The 19,577-nt window shown below is 41.9% G+C and overlaps 1 protein-coding gene across 1 annotated transcript in view; it reads left to right on the top strand.

Annotated features, from left to right (window-relative positions):
- The first annotated feature begins 14,581 nt into the window (after positions 1 to 14,581).
- The window catches only part of LOC306922902 (mucin-2-like), a 138,175-nt gene continuing 133,179 nt past the window's right edge, over positions 14,582 to 19,577 (top strand). Inside the window, exon 1 of the mRNA XM_079500792.1 lies at positions 14,582 to 14,607. Coding sequence (XP_079356918.1) covers positions 14,598 to 14,607 — 10 coding nt within the window. The 5' untranslated portion in view covers positions 14,582 to 14,597. The remainder of the gene's footprint in view (positions 14,608 to 19,577) is intronic.

The raw sequence follows: 19,577 nt of genomic DNA, 5'->3' as shown, positions 1-19,577 counted from the left end.
CAAAAGGTATAAGAATGCCCTTCCACAGGTCTGGAGCGCTGCATGCCTCTGGTGACATCTTTATATCTTCTTTGTATTGTTGTTTTTAATCAATTTGAACGTTTCATCCTTTTTTTTATCATTTTTTTTGAGGGGCGCTAGTATGGTTTTTGATGATTGCATCATATGGCAACCAAGTCTATGGGATTTTTTGTTTGTTTAGAGCACTTATCACTTGAATAGTTTGCCAGGCAAGTCTATGGACTTTGAGGTTATTACAATGTTTGTTTAGAGCACTAATGATGTAAATCGTTTGCCAGCTTATATGACCTATCCTGTTGTTCCTGCTGCCTTCATGGTGATTGTCGCTCTACTGATTCTCGTACTTGATCAGATGTGTTTTGTCATGGCCCCTTGGCCTGGCCTGCAGGGCCTATGCTGTCTATGCCCTGTGTGTATTTCTCCCACAGATCACGTGGGCGTCGGCCCACTTGAGACTCCTCATTAGGTGCATTAGGAGCACCTGGCCAGTGCTCCTGGAACTCTATAAAAGAGGGCTTGCCAGCCATTCTCTGTGTCCCGCTCCAGATGACAGCACCCTTCTGTTTTTTTCCTTTTGCACACGGCAACACACCGTCACCATACTAACCACATCCACACTGACACCACTGATCCTACTGACTTCCACATCTCATACATTCTGTAAGCATTCTTTATAATATTAGTTATCTTAAATTATTGTTATTTTGAACACTGCTACTGCGTCCTCCTCAATTTGTCATGGCCCAACGGGCCCGGTTATGACAGTTTGTTCTACTTTGTAACTGATTAATAATGCAACAACCTGTTTGAGCACATGGTAGAGAGTATATTATGTGTTTGGGGAAGTTTAAAGTAATGTTATTTCATCAGCTTGACACCCAAGCCAGCTGCCATACAGCGTTTTATATCTTGAGGCTATAAACTCGGCTAACAACACACAACTACTACACAGATAAGCATCATTCTCATCCGCCAGTGGCTTTTTAAGACCAATATGGGCCCACCATTGTAAGCCCAGGACAATTTGATCAATATCGATCCCCATAATAATGAAAAAGAACACATTTTAAAAACATTTAATAATACTGCTGTGCATTAAATGCATTAAAAATAATTGAGGTAGACTATACTAAAACGTGAAGTTCAAGAAATCAAAGCTTACTCACAGCAGGAAAGTATCACAAGCTGTAGCCTGTTTAACTGGTGATGGACTCAGATTGACAGCTGTCTGTCTGCCTGCCCTTAAAAGTAGCCTATTGCTGTCATTAAGTGGGTTTATTAGCCTTGGATTAAGACAGTCATAATGTATTTGATTTTGATAATATGATATAAAAAGTCAATCGATCGAATACATCTATGATAGTCTTGATCCCAGGCTAGGGGTTTATGCTGGCTTTGCATCATATTTATAAACTACATTCCTGCTGCAGCTAATCAACGAATTGCTGTGGTACAGAACGTGGAAAACGCTGATCTGCAAGAAGGCATTTTTTTTCCACTGGCCCCATGTGGATGATGACTTGTGTTATACACAAATACATGAAAACAATGTATTTAAAAACAACCAATTGTCTCACACTATACAGTAGCTCACTTGAAAGTGAAGTGAAGAAATTAGCAACTCTCATCTAAAGGGTGCTGCATACCGCCACCTACTGTTACACCAGGGTATCTGCTACTAGATTACGGTACAATAGTTCAGTGCAGCTCTTTCTTTCTTTCTTTCTTTCTTTCTTTCTTTCTTTCTTTCTTTCTTTCAAGAAGGGGGGCTCCAAGGAGCAAGGACAACGGGTTGAACTTGGAAACAACAGAATTCTCCTTCTCATACAAAGCCAGGGATTTATGAGGAATGAATGAATGAATGGGGCATGATGCAAACCTTGCACCTTTTCAATTCAATTCAATTCAATTTTATTAAAGTGTCAAATCACAACAAGTTGTCTCAAGACACTTTACAACCAACAAAGATCCACCCAGAGCAAGCAATATTGCGACGATGGTAACGAAAAACTCCCCTTTAGGAAGAAACGTCAGGCAGAACCCGACTCTAGGGTGGGCGGCCATCTGCCTCGACCGTGTCGGGGGAGAGGGGGGGGGGGGGGGTGGTAGAGGGGGAATAGGAAGAATAGAAGAGAGATAGACAGGGTGGGCTCCATGGAGGGGCCTGGTCCACATCTGGTCCAGGTCGTGCACTGTGAGGCCGGGTCCACAGTCACACTTCTGGTGGGCTCCATGAAGTGGCCTGGTCCACGGTCACAAGTGAGATGTAGGTGTATTGATGAGGAGCCCGGGGAGGGCGAGACTCAGGGTGGGGGCGTAGTCTCGGGAGCAAGGCGACCGCCGTGCTCTGCTCGGGAGCGATCAGTCGCCTCGGCTCGGACGCTGCCCCCCTCGGGGCTCCTAGGAGAAGGAGAGGGAAATAAGTGTTAGCGGGGCAAGGCTGAGGATGAAGGGGGTTAGTTGGGGAGGAGGGGGGGGAATTTCAAAGCGTGAGGCAGTATCAAGCAGGTAAGGGATGAGATGAGGTGTATTTATGCTGTGGGGAATGTTACATGATAGGCTGTGAGACTGTAGGACGCAGGTGAACTCGATAAGGAGATAGGGAAGCTGATTTATCAGGTTGAGCAGTGGGCGTTCTCCACTCCTGAATCTGCGTTGAACACAACTTCATAAAGGTGAGCCTTATTAACCTGACTCCGCCAGATGGGGCAGCAGAGAGTACACTGGGTTCCGGAACCCATACTCTTTGCTGCCCCATCTGGCAGAGTCAGGTTAGAGCCTTATACCATGTAGGCAAAATAGAAGAAGGAAACACTGTCTCTATAATGTCATAAGGCAACTTGCTGATAGAAAAGCCAGTGGCCTGGACAATATTACTGCATTTAAAGCTGGCTTGCCCCAGATTGGCAGTGTTGCTGTCTATCTGCTTCTTAGGGATGTTGACTCATGGCACTTTACCAGACTGTCTGTCGTGCTGGTTCCTATAATAAAAGACAAGGCTGGGAAAGTTGGAAGTAAAGACAAATACAGACCCATAGCTCTTGCTAGTATAATGTCCAAAGTCCTAGAAAAACTACTCTTTGACAGATTAAGTATAACCACCACTGACAGTCAGTTTGGCTTTAAGCCCCAAGCATAGTATGTATTTATGCTCTGAAAGAAGCAGTGGAGACCTTAAGTGTCTTAACTGGCTGTATCACAGTGTGGTACGGTAACACGACCGCTCAGGACTGCAACAGGTTGCAGAGGACCGTTAAAACAGCAGCTAAAATCATCGTTAACACAGAACTACCCAGTCTCCACAACATCTACACCACTCGTTGTATGAAAAAAGCCCACAACATCATCAAAGACACCAGCCATCCCGCAAATACCCTGTTCAAACAACTCCCTTCCAAAAAACGCTACCAGAGCATCAAATCTCGCACCACCCGTCTCAGTAACAGTTTCTTCCCCCAGGCAGTCAGGCTGCTGAACAGCTGACCTTGAACTGTATTGCACTGTATTGTCACCCACTTGCACTTTTTTTGTCTTTTTGTCTTTTTCTTTGCACTATAGATGTTTGTCTATGTCCTGTGTATGTAAGACTGAGTATGCTCTGAGCAAAATAATTTTCATTGTATTTATACATATGACAAATAAACCTGAACCTGAACCTATAGGGCTCTACCATGCTTGTTGGGGATTCATTGATGCATCCAGAGCTTTTGATCGTTTACATCATTACAAGCTTTTTAATAAGGTTAAGCTTAGGGGTGTGCATAGCTGCTTAATACGCATTCTAGTCCCTAGCCCCTTTCGGGTGGGTAATGGTGTCAGACAGGGGGGGATTTTATCCCCAGCCCTCTTCAATTTATATATGGACGGCCTGTCAATGCAGCTGGGAGGGTGCAGAACAGGTTGTATGATTGGAGATAATCTAATAAATCATGCTAACACCATAACATAATGCTAACACCAAAAGGGGTTCCCGCCCAAAATGGGTTAAACTAAACAAACTAAGCTATGACTAAAACCATGGCTAAATGTATTGACAATTCTTCAACAAATAAAGACAATAGACTAAAATATTACGGACGGAGGGACCATTAGGCCATCAGGCCTAGTCGACTAAATCAACTGTAGATTTAGGGCTCCATTTTCGTCACCTCTAAACCCCTTATCCCTAAACTTCTTTGCCTTTTTTTTTTTTTTTTTTTTTACTATTTTGAAAAACATTTTGGAATAGTTCAACTAGCCAATCTACATTGACACGTTGTGAGCTTGTAGACTGACCATTTTAACTATTCAAAAATGTTTAGCAAAATAGTAAAAAGAAGAAGTTTAGGGATAAGGGGTTTAGCGGTGACGAAAATGGAGCCCCATGTTCACATAAATCTTATGAAATAATTGTCAAAAAAATTATGGTTTTAAAGGTAGGGTTAATATCTCTCGAGCCAATCTTTACAGTTTACAGTTGAGAGAAATGTAATACCTTGAATAGTGCACAAAGTCAATCATTTATTATCATGCTTTAATAGCCGGCAGTTTATCAAAGCAGGTGATTATCCATTGAAGTATTATCCATAATCTTGATGAGTACATTACATTTGCATACATAGCCCGTTTCCACCAATGCAGCATTAGATATTATACATTTTAAATGAAAGATGAACTGACATTGAACTTGTGACTTGGGACAATGTCCCTCATGACTTATTTCACACAATCCAAGGTTCAGGTACACTTCAATATACGTTAAAGCATTTGTATAATAGATTGACCAACACATTAAAACTTTGTGCGTGGCACAGTCGGTAGTGCTGTCGCTTCACAGCTAGAAGGTCCAGGGTTCGATTCCCGCTGGGGGCGTGCTCTCTCCCAGTGCCCATACCCGAGGCGGGGTTGGCGAAAGTGCCCTTCTGTGTGGAGTTTGCATGTTCTCCCCGTGTCCCCTATAGGGTAGGTACCCTCACAAAAAACATGCAGTAATCCTGGTCTCTAAACTACCTCCCCGGTATAGCGCCCCGGCTGGCGCCCGATGGAGGGAAAAGGAACTGGTCGGAATAATGAAACTCCCTCTGTCAGGTGAATAGAAGCAGCTTGGACTCCTCATGCATAGAAGTAAGCATGAGGTCAGTCTGCTGCCCCCCCAGGTTGACAGAGGAAGTGTAGCACCCAGGATTACACTATTGACACTGGGTGAAAAAATGGGTTGCAAAATCGTGGGATAAAAATTATATATATAAAATAAAATAAGAATTTACATTTTAACTCATCATCTTCTTTTCTCATTTACTCTAACTAATGTGTATTATTCATTTTACTCACACAACATAAGTGGAAACATTAATCATCGTATGCAAGCGTCATCAAATCTGCCTGATCAATGGTCACAGCCAAAGCGTCTTGAACAGGACCATCTACACTTTTACGGGCGTTCTGTTATTTTGTACTTATTTTTCTCACACCCGGGGCGGCTGTGGCTCAGGAGGTAGAGCAGGTCGTCCAATGACACGTGGGTCGGTGGTTCGAATCCCGGCTCCTCCTGTCCACATGTCGAAGTGTCCTTGGGCAAGACACTGAACCCTACATTGCCTCCAATGAGTTGGTCAGTGTGCGCTCGCCACTAGGCATGTAACGATACACTCAACTCACGATACGATACGTATCACGATATGAGGTTCACGATACGATTTTTCACGATATTTTCAACACAATTATTTTCCAGACAAATGACCGAATTTATCTCCCCCCCAAGCTTTTTTCACAATTTTCATTTAACTACATTGCAAAAGTAGCATTACTTTTCATGTAAAATTACTTAATTTCTGTGCAACAACTGTAAACATGCTTTAAACCTAGCTCGAGTTAACATTTCTTATTTTCTTTGATGGCATATTAGGATAGATGTAGACCTATTTGACAGTGCAGAAACATAATTGCCTTCCTTGATGTATTAATGCGCATCAATAACGACCATCACCTGTGTCACAGACACATACAGCTCCCCTCTGCAGGCCTCTGAAAGTGACTGCATGGAGTCTGTCTCATTTCTCTCCAAAAGCACGTGAATATGATGGAATTTATTTATTATTATTTTGTTTTTTAAAATCGATATTAATTTTTAATAAATCGATACATATCGTCGGGATATAATATCGATATATATCGATATATCGTTACATGCCTACTTGCCACCATTGGTGCAGTGTGAATGTGGGCAGTGAGGACGCTGGCGTTGACTGTTCGCCGCTTCAGCTTCCAATGTATGACTGAATGAATCATTGAAAAGCGTTTTGAGCACTTGGAAAAGCGCTATAAAAATGCCAGTAATTATAGGACGCACACCACCTTCCATTATTCCGGCCTCAGTTGCCCTGATGACGGCAGCACCGGCCACCACAGCCAACTTGGCTGCCACGTCCCTCTTCCTCTTTCCAGCCAAGACCGGCATCTTGCTCTTCATGACGTTCTTGAGGTCGCTCATGGTCGCACGATGCTCTGGTCTGGTCAACCACTGTAGGTCGGTACCAACGTGTCGGACAGCAAGCAAGCTGCAAAAAGTACAGATGAAGATGATGAGGATGATGATGATGATGATGATGTGACTCTAGCTCTTTTGTCTGTTGTTGTCTGCTCTTTGTTTTTTGTATGACTGCTCTAACTGTCATGGTGGGGGCGGGGGGGGGGGGGGGTGCAAAATATGATGACAGTCTCCATGGTTTGTCTATGCCTTTGAAGTTTTAAACTGTAGGTCGATCTGTTACGGCTTAGACAATCATGAAGACAATCATGTCAGTGTAAATGCTCCAATGTGTGTCATAGATAGTGTAATGTGATTTAATAGCAATAGACAGTGAAATGTGACCATCAATTTCATAGCAATAGACAGTGAATTGTGACCATCAATTTGTCTATATTTAGTCAATTTACTGGTTGCTGAGCAATGAGGAGACAGAGCAGAGACCTTTCTCATTAAGCAGGATTAATGTAGGAAACACAATTTGGACTTAAAGCTACAATCCGTATGTTTTATGTATGCCTTCCTCCACTCCTGGCAGAAAGAAGTATGGACCTAAAAACTGCCTTAAGTGAATCGTAGCCTATAGTCGGACTGAGTCAAAATAGAGGTATTTATTCTAATTCAATACTGTGTATGTTTAATGTGTTTAAATTATTAATGTTCAGAATATGCACTGCCTTTGAATTTGTGATAATGAAGATGGAAATGTCTCGAATTTTGGCCAACAAAATAATTGTAAGCCTTTAGAAGCATATACATTTATTTCAATATACCACATCGACCACCGAGACCCAGGATCTCTTGATTCAGTGTTATTTAGTGTTGAATGACTGTGTACCACGATTAGAGGCACAGTTCACAAAGCTGCATACCTGTTTGTTACAAAAGTGTCGTATGTCAGTGTTGCAGTCAGAGCTATCGAGCCAAGCACCTCCAAACCGTCCTGTTGTGAGACAGAGACAAGATATAATATGTGGTTACTATAGACTCACACTTGATCAGAGATGTGTGCACATGCAGATATGAACAACACATATAGTGCAGGCAGACAGACACCAATTAGACCCATCTCACCATTGTCACCAATACCAATTCAAGTTAAACATCCTGCTAAATCGTTGTTGAGGACATTCATATTGTCACAGGCTGTGCTGAAATCTGTCTGCACACCCCCCCCCCCCCCCATTCATGCAATATGTGTGTTATAGTACAGCATTCTCATGAGGAGCAGGAGAGTGGTGTTATGGTGATGTTTCTACAGGTGTTATATAGGTAGAAACTCTGATGTCACCTGTTCAGAAGGCGGGGCTACAGGTACGCTACGTTAAAAGTAATGTCCTTGCTTGGATAAAGTCTTCACATAGCTCCCAACCCAATGTAATGGGGTTATTTCAGGGAACGTGTGTGTGTGTGTGTGTGTGTGTCTGTGTGTGTGTGTGTGTGTGTGTGTGTGTGTGTGTGTGTGTGTGTGTGTGTGTGTGTGTGTGTGTGTGTGTGTGTGTGTGTGTGTGTGTGTGTGTGTGTGTGTGTGTGCGTGTGTGTGTGTGTGTGTGTTGAAAGTTCAAGAGAGAACTTTCAACTATCCGCCATGCTCTCCTGTGGAACCATCTCGGAGGTTTGGTCCAGGAGGCAGACACCCTAAGTTTAATAATAATACATTTTATTCATAAGGCGCCTTTCAGGGCACTCAAGATAGCCATACAACAAGATACAAACAGTTAATACAAAACACAGTTAAAAGCACTAGCAAAACATATATAGTACAGCTTGCAGCACAAAACAGAGGTCAGCCATAAGCCTGCCTAAACAGGTGGGTTTTGAGGTGGGTTTGAAATGTGGTGATTGAGTCCATGTTTCTGATGTAAGGGGGGAAGGAGTTCAAGAGGTTTAAAAACGACTACAGGGGCTGCCTGTCTATGGTAACATGGGAGTTTATTCCAGGTCGTAAGAGCCGGTTTTTAAAGATGTACGCAGGGGAAGCAGCTTTCAAGACCTGTGGAGGGGCATTCCATACCTTTTTGTTTTTGACATTTTGACAATTAATGAATTAATGACATAGTTCAATGTTGAAAATGAGTATTCCCCCTTTGGGTCCTGCTCACGGATAGTTTGACATCTGAGAACTGAAGTTCCCCCCCACAGGATGGAAGGGTCAAGGGTCAAAAACCAAAAGGTATACGGAATGCCCTTCCACAGGTCTGGAGAGCTGCATGCCTCTGGTGACATCTTCATATCTTCTTTGTATTGTTGTTTTTAATCAATTTGAACGTTTCATCCTTTTTTTATCCTTTTTTGTTGAGGGGCGCTAGTATGGTTTTTGATGATTGCATCATATGGCAACCAAGTCTATGGGATTTTTGTTTTGTTTAGAGCACTTATCACGTGAATAGAGGGTATGCGCGTGACATCATCATCAAACCCGGACGTTATGCAGGAATGCCTACTGAGTGGCAAAAAACTACTTTCTGGCCTTGACAGCCCATATGCATCCAAACAGAAAAGTCCTATCTGATTGCATTAAACAACGTTAAACAATGTTAAACTCACTTTGCATGTTGCTTTGCCACTCGATGTGCCATTCACTTTAAGCATGCGCATACCCTCTATAGTTGGCCAGCCAAGTCTATGGACTTTGAGGTTATTACAATGTTTGTTTAGAGCACGTATGATGTAAATCGTCAGATTATATGACCTATCCTGTTGTTCCTGTTCCTGCTGCCTTCATGGTGATTGTCGCTCTATGTATTCTCGTATACTTGATCAGATGTGTTTGTTTTACTTTGTAACTGATTAATAATGCAACAACCTGTTTGAGCACAGGTAGAGAACATATTATGTGTTTGGGGATGTTTAAAGTAATGTTATTTCATCAGCATGACACCCAAGCCAGCTGACATACAGCGTTTTATATCTTTGAGGTTTGAGGCTATAAGCTCGGCTAACAACACACAACTACTACACAGATAAGCATCATTCTCATCCGCCAGTGGCTTTTTAAGACCAATGGGCCCACCATTGTAAGCCCAGGACAATTTGACCAATATCGATCCCCATAATAACGAAAAAGAACAAATAATATAAGCATATAAGCCTATATAGCAGTGCAATAAGTGCATCAAAAGGATAATAGCTGGCAGGCCCAGACAGGGACCTAGCTGTCCTTGAACATAAAAAGAAAACTAACGCCAAGTACAAATATGCATTACGGTATATTAGCCCTGAGTGCTCACTCTATGGCTGACAATCTGCTTAATAATGATATCACTAATTTTTGGAAAGAGGTAAAGTCCCTTAACAGGGCTAAAGCAGCGCTCCCATGTAATGTCATTAAGACATGCAAATCCCTTGACTCCTTCAAAACCGCTCTCAAAGGGCACCTATACGGACGGCTGCAATTCAAAACTGGCCTCCGTAAAATCTGAATCCCCCCCCTCCACCGCCCACCCCTTTTTCCCCTCACTGTATATGTTTCTTTTCCCTTTTTACCTCCCTTATGATGAATTCCTGTTCTGTTCTTTGACTATATATAGAAGTGTCTATTTGTACGTCTCTAAATGTTTTGATGAATTGAACAAGGTGGACTCTCTTGTAAACAAGTGTAATGCTTAATTGGGTTGTCCACTCACAGTTAACAGTCTTTGTATTGAGTTTGTGCTTGAAATGTACTGTAATTCTGCAAAAAAAAAAATATTTCAATCAATCAATCAATCAATGTAGAGGGGGTAGCAGATCCAGTAGGCATCGCTGACCTCTAGAGGCAGTATTATGAAGCTCTGTTTAATTGTGTTAAAGGTGAGCCTTATACCATGTAGGCAAAATAGAAGAAGAAAGCACTGTCTCTATAATGTCATAAGGCAACTTGCTGATAGAAAAGCCAGTGGCCTGGACAATATTACTGCAGCAGAGCATTTAAAGCTGGCTTGCCCCAGATTGGCAGTGTTGCTGTCTATCTGCTTCTCAGGGATGTTGACTCATGGCACTTTACCAGACTGTCTGTCGTGCTGGTTCCTATAATAAAAGACAAGGCTGGGGAAGTTGGAAGTAAAGACAACTACAGACCCATAGCTCTTGCTAGTATAATGTCCAAAGTCCTAGAAAAACTACTCCTTGACAGATGAAGTGTATATATAACCACCACTGACAGTCAGTTTGGCTTTAAGCCCCAAGCATAGTAGGCCTACAGACTTATGTATTTATGCTCTGAAAGAAGCAGTGGAGACCTATAGAAGGCAGGGCTCTACCATGCTTGTTGGATTCATTGATGCATCCAGAGCTTTTGATCGTTTACATCATTACAAGCTTTTTAATAAGGTTAAGCTTAGGGGTGTGCATAGCTGCTTAATAGGCATTCTAGTCCCTAGCCCCTTTCGGGTGGGTAATGGTGTCAGACAGGGGGGGATTTTATCCCCAGCCCTCTTCAATTTATATATGGACGGCCTGTCAATGCAGCTGGAAGGGTGCAGAACAGGTTGTATGATTGGAGATACTCTAATAAATATTTTTTATGTATGCAGATGACCTTACCATAATTTCCCCTATAGCAGTGGGTCCCAACAGCGGCTCAATGTCTGTTCAAATTATCGTATTGACTTAGATATTAATTATAATGCTAGAGCATGGTCCTGATATGTAGATGACCTGGAACTCAAGTTTCCTGTTTTTCACCTGGCTGGTCAAACCATGTGTGTGTGTGTGTGTGTGTGTGTGTCTAAAAGTACAAAATATCTTGGGCACATTATAACAGACACCCTAGAGGATGACGAGGATATAGACAGAGGAGAAGCCAACATGTTGGTTCGGAAATTTCACTACTGTACTACTGATGTAAAGGTTAACCTGTTTAGAGCTTACTGCACGCCTCTCTATAGACCAATGATTTGTTTACAAGCATTGGGACTGGGCACAGTGAACAGCTGATATACAAGCTCACATCGCATCGCAGATGCGACTGTTGTGAGCGTAGAGGTCTGCGTGCGCGACACCATTGCGGGACGAAGCATAAATTATACTTGATGGGCTGCAGGTGCGTGCCGTGCACAAATAGGCTCTGCTGCCGTGACCATGAGCGCACCTCCCGTTCTTATGACAGCGACTGTGGTTTTGAGGACAACTGTTTTGAATTGCTATTATTGTTCAAACACAACAGAAACCAAGGATTATATATTTCAAGGGCGAGAGATCACAATACAAATCCTAATCATTCTTCCTCCACACTGGGAGAAAAACAGCATCTGAATGTTTGATGGGGCATTTTTTACATGTGAGTGCAGCTAGAACTTTTCCATTGCATCTTATGAGAGGCAGGGTTCTTGTGCTGCCGGTATGCACGCGCATGCTGTTGCTTATCAGTGTGATGTTGTCTGTTAAGGCGGCTATAGAGACACACGGGGACTACAAATTTCACGCCCCCAAATGAGACAGCGTCCCCACTTCTGGTCCGTTGGCACGGATACTGCAGGCCAGCCCATAGAAGTCCATTGAAATTCAACTGTAGTTAGCCTACTTTTAAAATAATATGAAATGAACTGAAGTTCAGTTCATTTCATATTATTTTATAGTAAGTTACTTGGGTTTCCAAATGTATGAAGTGTCTTTGTCAACATATATTGTTGTTTTCTCAATAGAGGATGTATTTCACATTTAATTTACCACTTGAATGAGTTACCCATAATGTTAACGGAGCAGAGGGGAGACGGCAGACACAGAACCTGTCGCTTTTAAGGGACGTCACTGCCTTTACGAGGCTACGAGCGCCGACTTTGAAGAGTGGAATTTCTCAATATACATCCCGATCCCGACTGACTTTGTATTCATGTCTATATTTTGAACATGTCACGGGCTCACTATATATGTTCTACCTACCACGGAGCTCCGACGGTGTGTTTTACCGCTGTCAACTTGTTGTATAATTAACTTTGCTGAATAGTAGCATGGGAAAATAACCCAGCTAAATGGAGGAGTGACATCCTGACATTTTCAACTACCTAGTGAATTCTCCAGATGAGTATTAATAGTAGTCTTGCAAGATGCTGTTTAGATCTTTTTCAACAAATACATAGCATATAAAATGAGTGTGTGTGTGTGTGTGTGTGTGTGTGTGTGTGTGTGTGTGTGTGTGTGCGCGTGTGCGTGTGCGATATAAAATGTGTTTGATTATTTATATATAAATTACTTAATACAAAACAGTTTTGTATTTTATAATGATTATAATGGTAACTGATTAGTCTCATTAACTCGTCCCTCAAACTATGTAAATACAGTTATAATTGTTCCTGCACTTAAAACACAGACAATACAGGATGTCTGTAGAGGGCGCATGTTCCCTCTGCATTCACCCCATCCTGCACTTATCTTTTCTTTCAAAACTGCATGGCAATCTGCTAGAACTGTGTATGAGTCTATGAGGCGTGACTTTATTTTATCACCAGAGGGAGATGGTGATAATGCATGTGTTGTTGTGTGTTTGTGTATTTATAACGTGCAATATTATAAAAAAGATTGTGTGGGCGTGCGTGCATATCTGCACATGCACGTCTGTCTGTCTGTCTGTCTGTCTGTCTGTCTGTCTGTCTGTCTGTCTGTCTGTCTGTCTGTCTGTCTGTCTGTCTGTCTGTCTGTCTGTCTGTCTGTCTGTCTGTCTGTCTGTGTGTGTGTGTGTGTGTGTGTGTGTGTGTGTGTGTGTGTGTGTGTGTGTGTGTGTGTGTGCAATATAAAATGTGTTTGATCATTTATATATCAATTAATTAATACAAAACAGTTTTTGTATTTTATAATGATTATAATGGTAACTGATTAGTCTCATTAACTTGTGCCTCAAACTATGTAAATACAAGCTTGTTTTAAATCAGTTATAATTGTTCCTGCACTTAAAACACAGACACAGACAATACAGGATGTCTGTAGAGGGCGCATGTTCCCTCTGCATTCACCCCATCCTGCATGTTTTTGTTCTTTCAAAACTGCATGGCAGGGGGCACGGTGGCACAGTTGGTAGTGCTGTCGCCTCACAGCTAAAATGTCCTGGGTTCGATTCCCGTTCGGGACGCTGTGGGTGCTGGCGCCGTGTTTCCTCCTCCACGTCATCATTGCCCATACCCAAGGCAGGGTTGGCGAAAGTGCCTTTATGTGTGCATTTGATTTTGATTTGATTTTTATTAAGGATCCCCATTAGCTGGTGCCATAGCAACCAGCTTCCTGGGGTCCACATAAGAATAAACAATACAGTAGACATACAATTACAAATACACATGTGTTAAAAAGTCAGTATTCAACTTACATTAGTTCTGATAAAATAAAAATTGCTAAGATTACAAGTGAGAGCATGAAAATAAAAAAAAATAAAAAACACACAACACTTGCTTTTTAAACGTTAATTTACTGTAAATGCAACAGAGTGATGATCTATAAATAAATTATCTCTTTAGAAAATTATATTTTGGGCGAGGTAACACAAGCTGCCCATTACTGGAACCTCTAGTGTCATGATCATGCACAGTATTTCTAAAAACAAGGAGTTTGCATGTTCTCCCCGTGTCCCCTATGGTACCCTCACAAAAAACATGCAGTAATCCTGGTCTCTAAACTGCCTCCCCATGGTTAGCCAGGGCGCCTGATGAAGGGGAAAGAAACTGGTTGGAATAACGTGTTCCTTCCACACGCTACGTCCAACCAGGGAAACTCCCCCCTGTCAGGTGTAATTGATTGATTGATTGAAAATTTTATTAACAGTTTGCAGAATTACAGTACATTTCAAGCACAAACTCAATACAAAGGCTGTTAACTGTGAGTGGACGACCCAATTAAGCATTACACTTGTTTACAACAGGGTCCACCATGTTCAATTCATCAAAACATTTAGAGACGTACAAATAGACACTTCTATATAGACAAAGAACAGTACAGGAATTCATCATAATGGAGGTAAAAAGGGAAAAGAAACATACAGTGAGGGGAAAAAGGTGGGGGCGGTGGGGGGGGATTCAGATTTTACGGGGGCCAGTTTCGAATTGCAGCCATCCGTAGGTGCCCTTTGAGAGCGGTTTTGAAGGAGTCAAGGGATTCGCATGTCTTAATGACTGTTGGTAGGGCGTTCCACATTTTGGTGGCATAGGAGCGAAAATAATTTAGTCCCTTGTTTGTGCCGAATCTGGGTTGAACATGATTCGTTGCACTCCCTCTGGTGTTGTGGGTGTGGACTTCGTTAACATTAAGGAAGTATCTACACAGGTACATGGGTATCTTGGTGGAGTATCGAATCTTGTGGACCAGACCCATTGCAAGATGCTGTACTCTGTCGCCGACCCTAAGCCATGCCAGTCTGTCAAAGGAGCAACTTGGACACTCAGGCATGAAGGAAGCATGAGTTCAAGTCCGTTGCTCTCCCCATGTCCCCCATATACTGTATGGGGACTAGGTTGGCGGAGGGTGTGTAGAGCCCAGGTCAGGATCACATTAGATAATTGACACAGGGGTGAAAAATGGGTTACAAAATCGTGGGATAAAAATTATTAAAAAAAAACTGCATGGCAAGCTGCTAGAACTGCGTATGAGTCTATAAGGCGTGACTTTATTTTATCACCAGAGGGAGATGGTGATAATGCATGTGTTGTGTATTTATAAAGTACAAGATTATAAAAAAGATTGTGTGGGCGTGCGTGCATATCTGCACTTCTGTCTGTCTGTTTCATCAGATGGAAATTAGGTTAAAAAACTAAACAGACGCTTTATGCTCCATCAAAAACAGCCTATCAACAAGCGCCCGTGACACGTGAACTTGTAGATCTGCTATTTCCAGAGACAAACTAGCCAGCTAGTTTGTTTCAGCTTCTTTCCTGGTGTCCATGACTCCCTCTAAACAGTAGCAGTCAATATCGCTTATCAGATGCAGATTACATGTGACTGACCATCAGTCTTATCACCAGTTGCATTCTAACCACTGACACGCCTGTGGATAGTGCATACCACAGTGGTGGTACAAGTAGCCTATACTGCCATGTCTTCACTTAAAGGACCACTTCACCACTTTTCAACCTATCTTCATATAATTGAGTACTATAGACGAATAACAGTTTAAGGCCACACTAATTATCCATAATGTATAGTCAGAATACATTTTGGACAAAGGGCTATATCTTGCGCCAACCCTTATCCCTAAACGTATTTGCCATTTCTTACTATTTTACAAAACCTTTTAAAATAGTTCAAATAGCTGATCTACAAGCTCACAACATGTAGATGTAGATCGGCTAATTGAACTATTTTAAAATGTTTTCAAAATAGTAATAAATGAATACGTTTAGGGATAAGGGATAAGGTTGGCGCAAGATTAGACTGTTATTCGTCTATAGTAGGCTACTCATTATTGGTCCTCATTAATGTTCATGAAAAAATTGCACATTTTATTTCTACTCAGTCTGTGTCTCATATAGGAGGGCTGTGGGCAGTTCAGAAACCCGTCCACCAGCGACATCATCGATGGGGAATCCAAGCTAATCCTGCAAAAGTTGCAATGCGAATATGGAAGCCATCGTTCTCACGATAATACAAATCTAAATATTTGTTAAAGAATAATCTGAACAACCCACAGACCAAAATAATTGTGGTATTTTATCATGAACATTAGTGAGGACCAATTACATAAAGATAAGTTGAAAAGTGGTGAAGTGGTCCTTTAAGTAAAATTATCAATACTAGAATGTAGTTCTGTTACAAGTAAATGTCCGGTGTTCAAAATGTTGTGTAAGATTACAAAAGTATTACCATCAATATTATATACATAATGTTGTTTAGCTCTACAAGCTCAAACAATGCGTTAAGAAGCATTGTGAGCTTTAGATTGGCTATTTACAAATCACTGAAATGTTACTATTACAAATGTTTTGTAATAGTAATTTAAATCTACAAAGTAACTAGTAACGGGGTATGTCACAGGTTACATGCCCAGTACGATATAATACAAGAGAACAACAGCTTGGCACGCGCAACTGTAACTTTTATGTTTTGTAGAAGAGGCAAACTAATATATTGTTTATGCTATTTATTTTACATGTGTACAGTGTAAAAATGTCTCTTTTGCCTTTTCCTTTTTTAGTATAATAGTATTAGTTTACTATAATTATATTAATACACGATAATCAAGTTAAATCAACACTAACACTTTAATTTAGAACACACCCAAATCAAATCATATAAATACGTGTTCAATCAATCATTCAATCAAAGCAAATGGCATAAACAATATTAGTTTGCCTCTTCTACAAAAATAAAAGTTACAAGTTACTGTCGCAGTCGGGCAGTGTCGGTAGGCCAATCAGAGGCAGGCGGGCGTTACCATGTCTATGCTCGGACGTAGAATAGATATACGCTCGGCACTGGCAAAATAATTAATGAATACGTGGCACTGAATGTGTTAACAAAACACTGTAGTGAATAATGCAGCCTTCTTTTTACACGAAACCAAACTAAATAATTGTTCATTGTACTGTATGATATGGGCAATGAAGAACTATGCAAGCTGATGGGCCACTTGTAATGGGCCACTTGTAATCTGTTCAAATTAGTTTGCTATTTTTTTCTCCTTGGACCAAATCACTGAACACTAATCTAAATGTGATAACACTAATGCTTGTACTATTGTTTGGTTAAGTATTTAGGCATGCATTTCCTACAGTGCTTTATAGCACCCATAGCACCTCTGCCCTTTTCCCCCACTTGATCAATTTGATCCAAGACATTTTATTATCAAAAGTAATCCCTAATAACTTTACTTTGGTTACTTGCTCAATATCCATATCTCCAAAAGTTGGTGCTAATTTTAATTTAGATCTAATAATTTAAGTTGTTAGATCTAAGTTATTTCAGATTTCAGTTAACATGACAGTGGACGGTGGGTACATTTTAAAGGAGAATTTCAGACTAGAAGGCTTTCTTACCTTTATTTGTAGTTGTTACGTTCCCACCAAAGAGGTCCAGGTGTTATTTTGTGCAAAAGTGGCTATTTCCCCTATCATAAACGCTCAATGGGTTTTTGTTTTCGCTTAATTCCATCGAAATAAGTAGTAGTTGGGATACTATTTACATAATGAAGAGAGGCTATATACAAAAAAAAGTTTTTTGAGCGATGGAAATAAGCGAATTAGCACAACAACCCAATGCCCCATTCAATTCAATGCAATTCAATTAAATTCATTGAGGGCTTATGGTAGGGGAAATAGCCAATAATGCGTGTTTGCACAAAATATCACCTGGACCTCTTTGGTGGGGACGTAACAACTACAAATAAAGGTAAGAAAGCCTTCTAGTCTGAAATTCTCCTTTAACTGACGGACCATAGCCTAGCCGAGTGAATCAATAAAACCACTAAAAACTTGGGAAAAAAACAGTCCGACACTACCAAGCCCCCAGGGAGGCTCTCCAATGTTGAAGCACTCTGCCCTACTGGTTAGAGCGTGAACTGCAGGCGGACCTGTGGATTTATGATGAGGAAACCCCATGCAGCTGGGCTTTAACATTGAGCGCTCGTTTGCACTTCTGCATTTGACCACCAACATTTGGTGGTCAAATGCGGCGGTGGATCAGGGGTAGAGTGGCCGGATGGTAACCCACAAGGTTGCCAGTTAGAACCCCGTGGGCTCCCCCAGAGTTAGTGTCGAAGTGTCCTTGAGCAAGACACTGAACCCCTAATTGCTCCTGATGTGCTGGTGGGGCCTTGCATGGTTTCCGCCGCCATCGGTGTATGAATTTGTGTGTGAATGGGTGAATGCAATGCACAATCTCTGTAAAGCACCTTGGATAAAGGCGCTATATAAATGCACCATTTACCATTTAAGATCTTGATTAATATTTGACCAGCAATATCTACTTTAACTCCGGTTCTGTGGTTGAGTTAAGTCCACAACTGAAGCATATCACACTGGATATTTCATAATAATTTTAGGATAGTGATAACATCTTTTGGATGCGGGTCATGGTGAGTTTTAGTCACTGGGTGTTGGACTGGGGTGGAGTGGGGTGTGCAAACAGTGACCACACCAAACCTGCATCCTGCCTACTACTCAAGTGCTCATAATTATGACGTCATCATCGCGATACTGGAACAATTCATGACTTTATATGGTCACGCTCAGTTTTGTTATCTCCGCCTCTGTCACGGCGAAGGCAGGGCCAGAGATCGTGTGTGTGTGTGTGTGTGTGTGTGTGTGTGTGTGTGTGTGTGTGTGTGTGTGTGTGTGTGTGTGTGTGTGTGTGTGTGTGTGTGTGTGTGTGTGTGTGTGTGTGTGTGTGTGTGTGTGTGTGTGTGTGTGTGTGTGTGTGTGTGTGTGTGTGTGTGTGTGTGTGTGTGTGTGTGTGTGTGTGTGTGTGTGGCCGGCTTGACCCACAGCCAGTGTGTTATTTCACAGTGTTTCTCATGAAATAACCGGTCCAAATAGACCATGACTTTCAGTTAAAAAAGCACGAGAGGATTTGACCTTTTGTCCTGTAGATTGGTGTCCCAGAGAATGATAATGGTCAAATGGGGGTCTGTGACCTGATGCATATCAAAGTGAGGGTTGTGTGTGTGTGTGTGTGTGTGTGCGCGTGCGTGCACGGCAGCGTGACAACATCTACTTTGCCTCCGGTGTTCCGGAAGAGTGGAAAAGGCTCGTCACTCTGTTCAGCGGAATATTCTTCAGGAACGGCGTTTTTACAGCGGAAAGCCACGGCGGTATAGGCCATTTGGGCTACAACTGCTTAAATACGTGGCGCGAGTCCTGAAAAAGTTCCCGTTGGCGCATCCCCGACCCGACGTGTTATCATCAACTTCAGCTACGCTTCTTAATGGACACCGTGCTGCCCTCCCTGGAGACCGGCGTGAGTCACGGTGGTCCCCGTAGGAAAGTGAGCCGACCACGTTTCCAAGCACCACGCACTTTACCTATGAGGAGGTAGAGGCAGTTTTACACAACCTCCCAAACAACAAAGCCAGTGGCATGGATGGGGTAACATATGAGACTTTGAAAACCGTGCAGTCATGTCAGACTTTAACAACAATTTTTAATGTCTGTCTAGATAA

Source organism: Electrona antarctica, assembly GCF_951216825.1.
Source record: "Electrona antarctica genome assembly, chromosome: 5".
Lineage (NCBI taxonomy): Eukaryota > Metazoa > Chordata > Actinopteri > Myctophiformes > Myctophidae > Electrona > Electrona antarctica.
The sequence above is the reverse complement of the archived record's forward strand: the minus strand, read 5'-3'. Positions and strand labels throughout refer to the sequence as shown.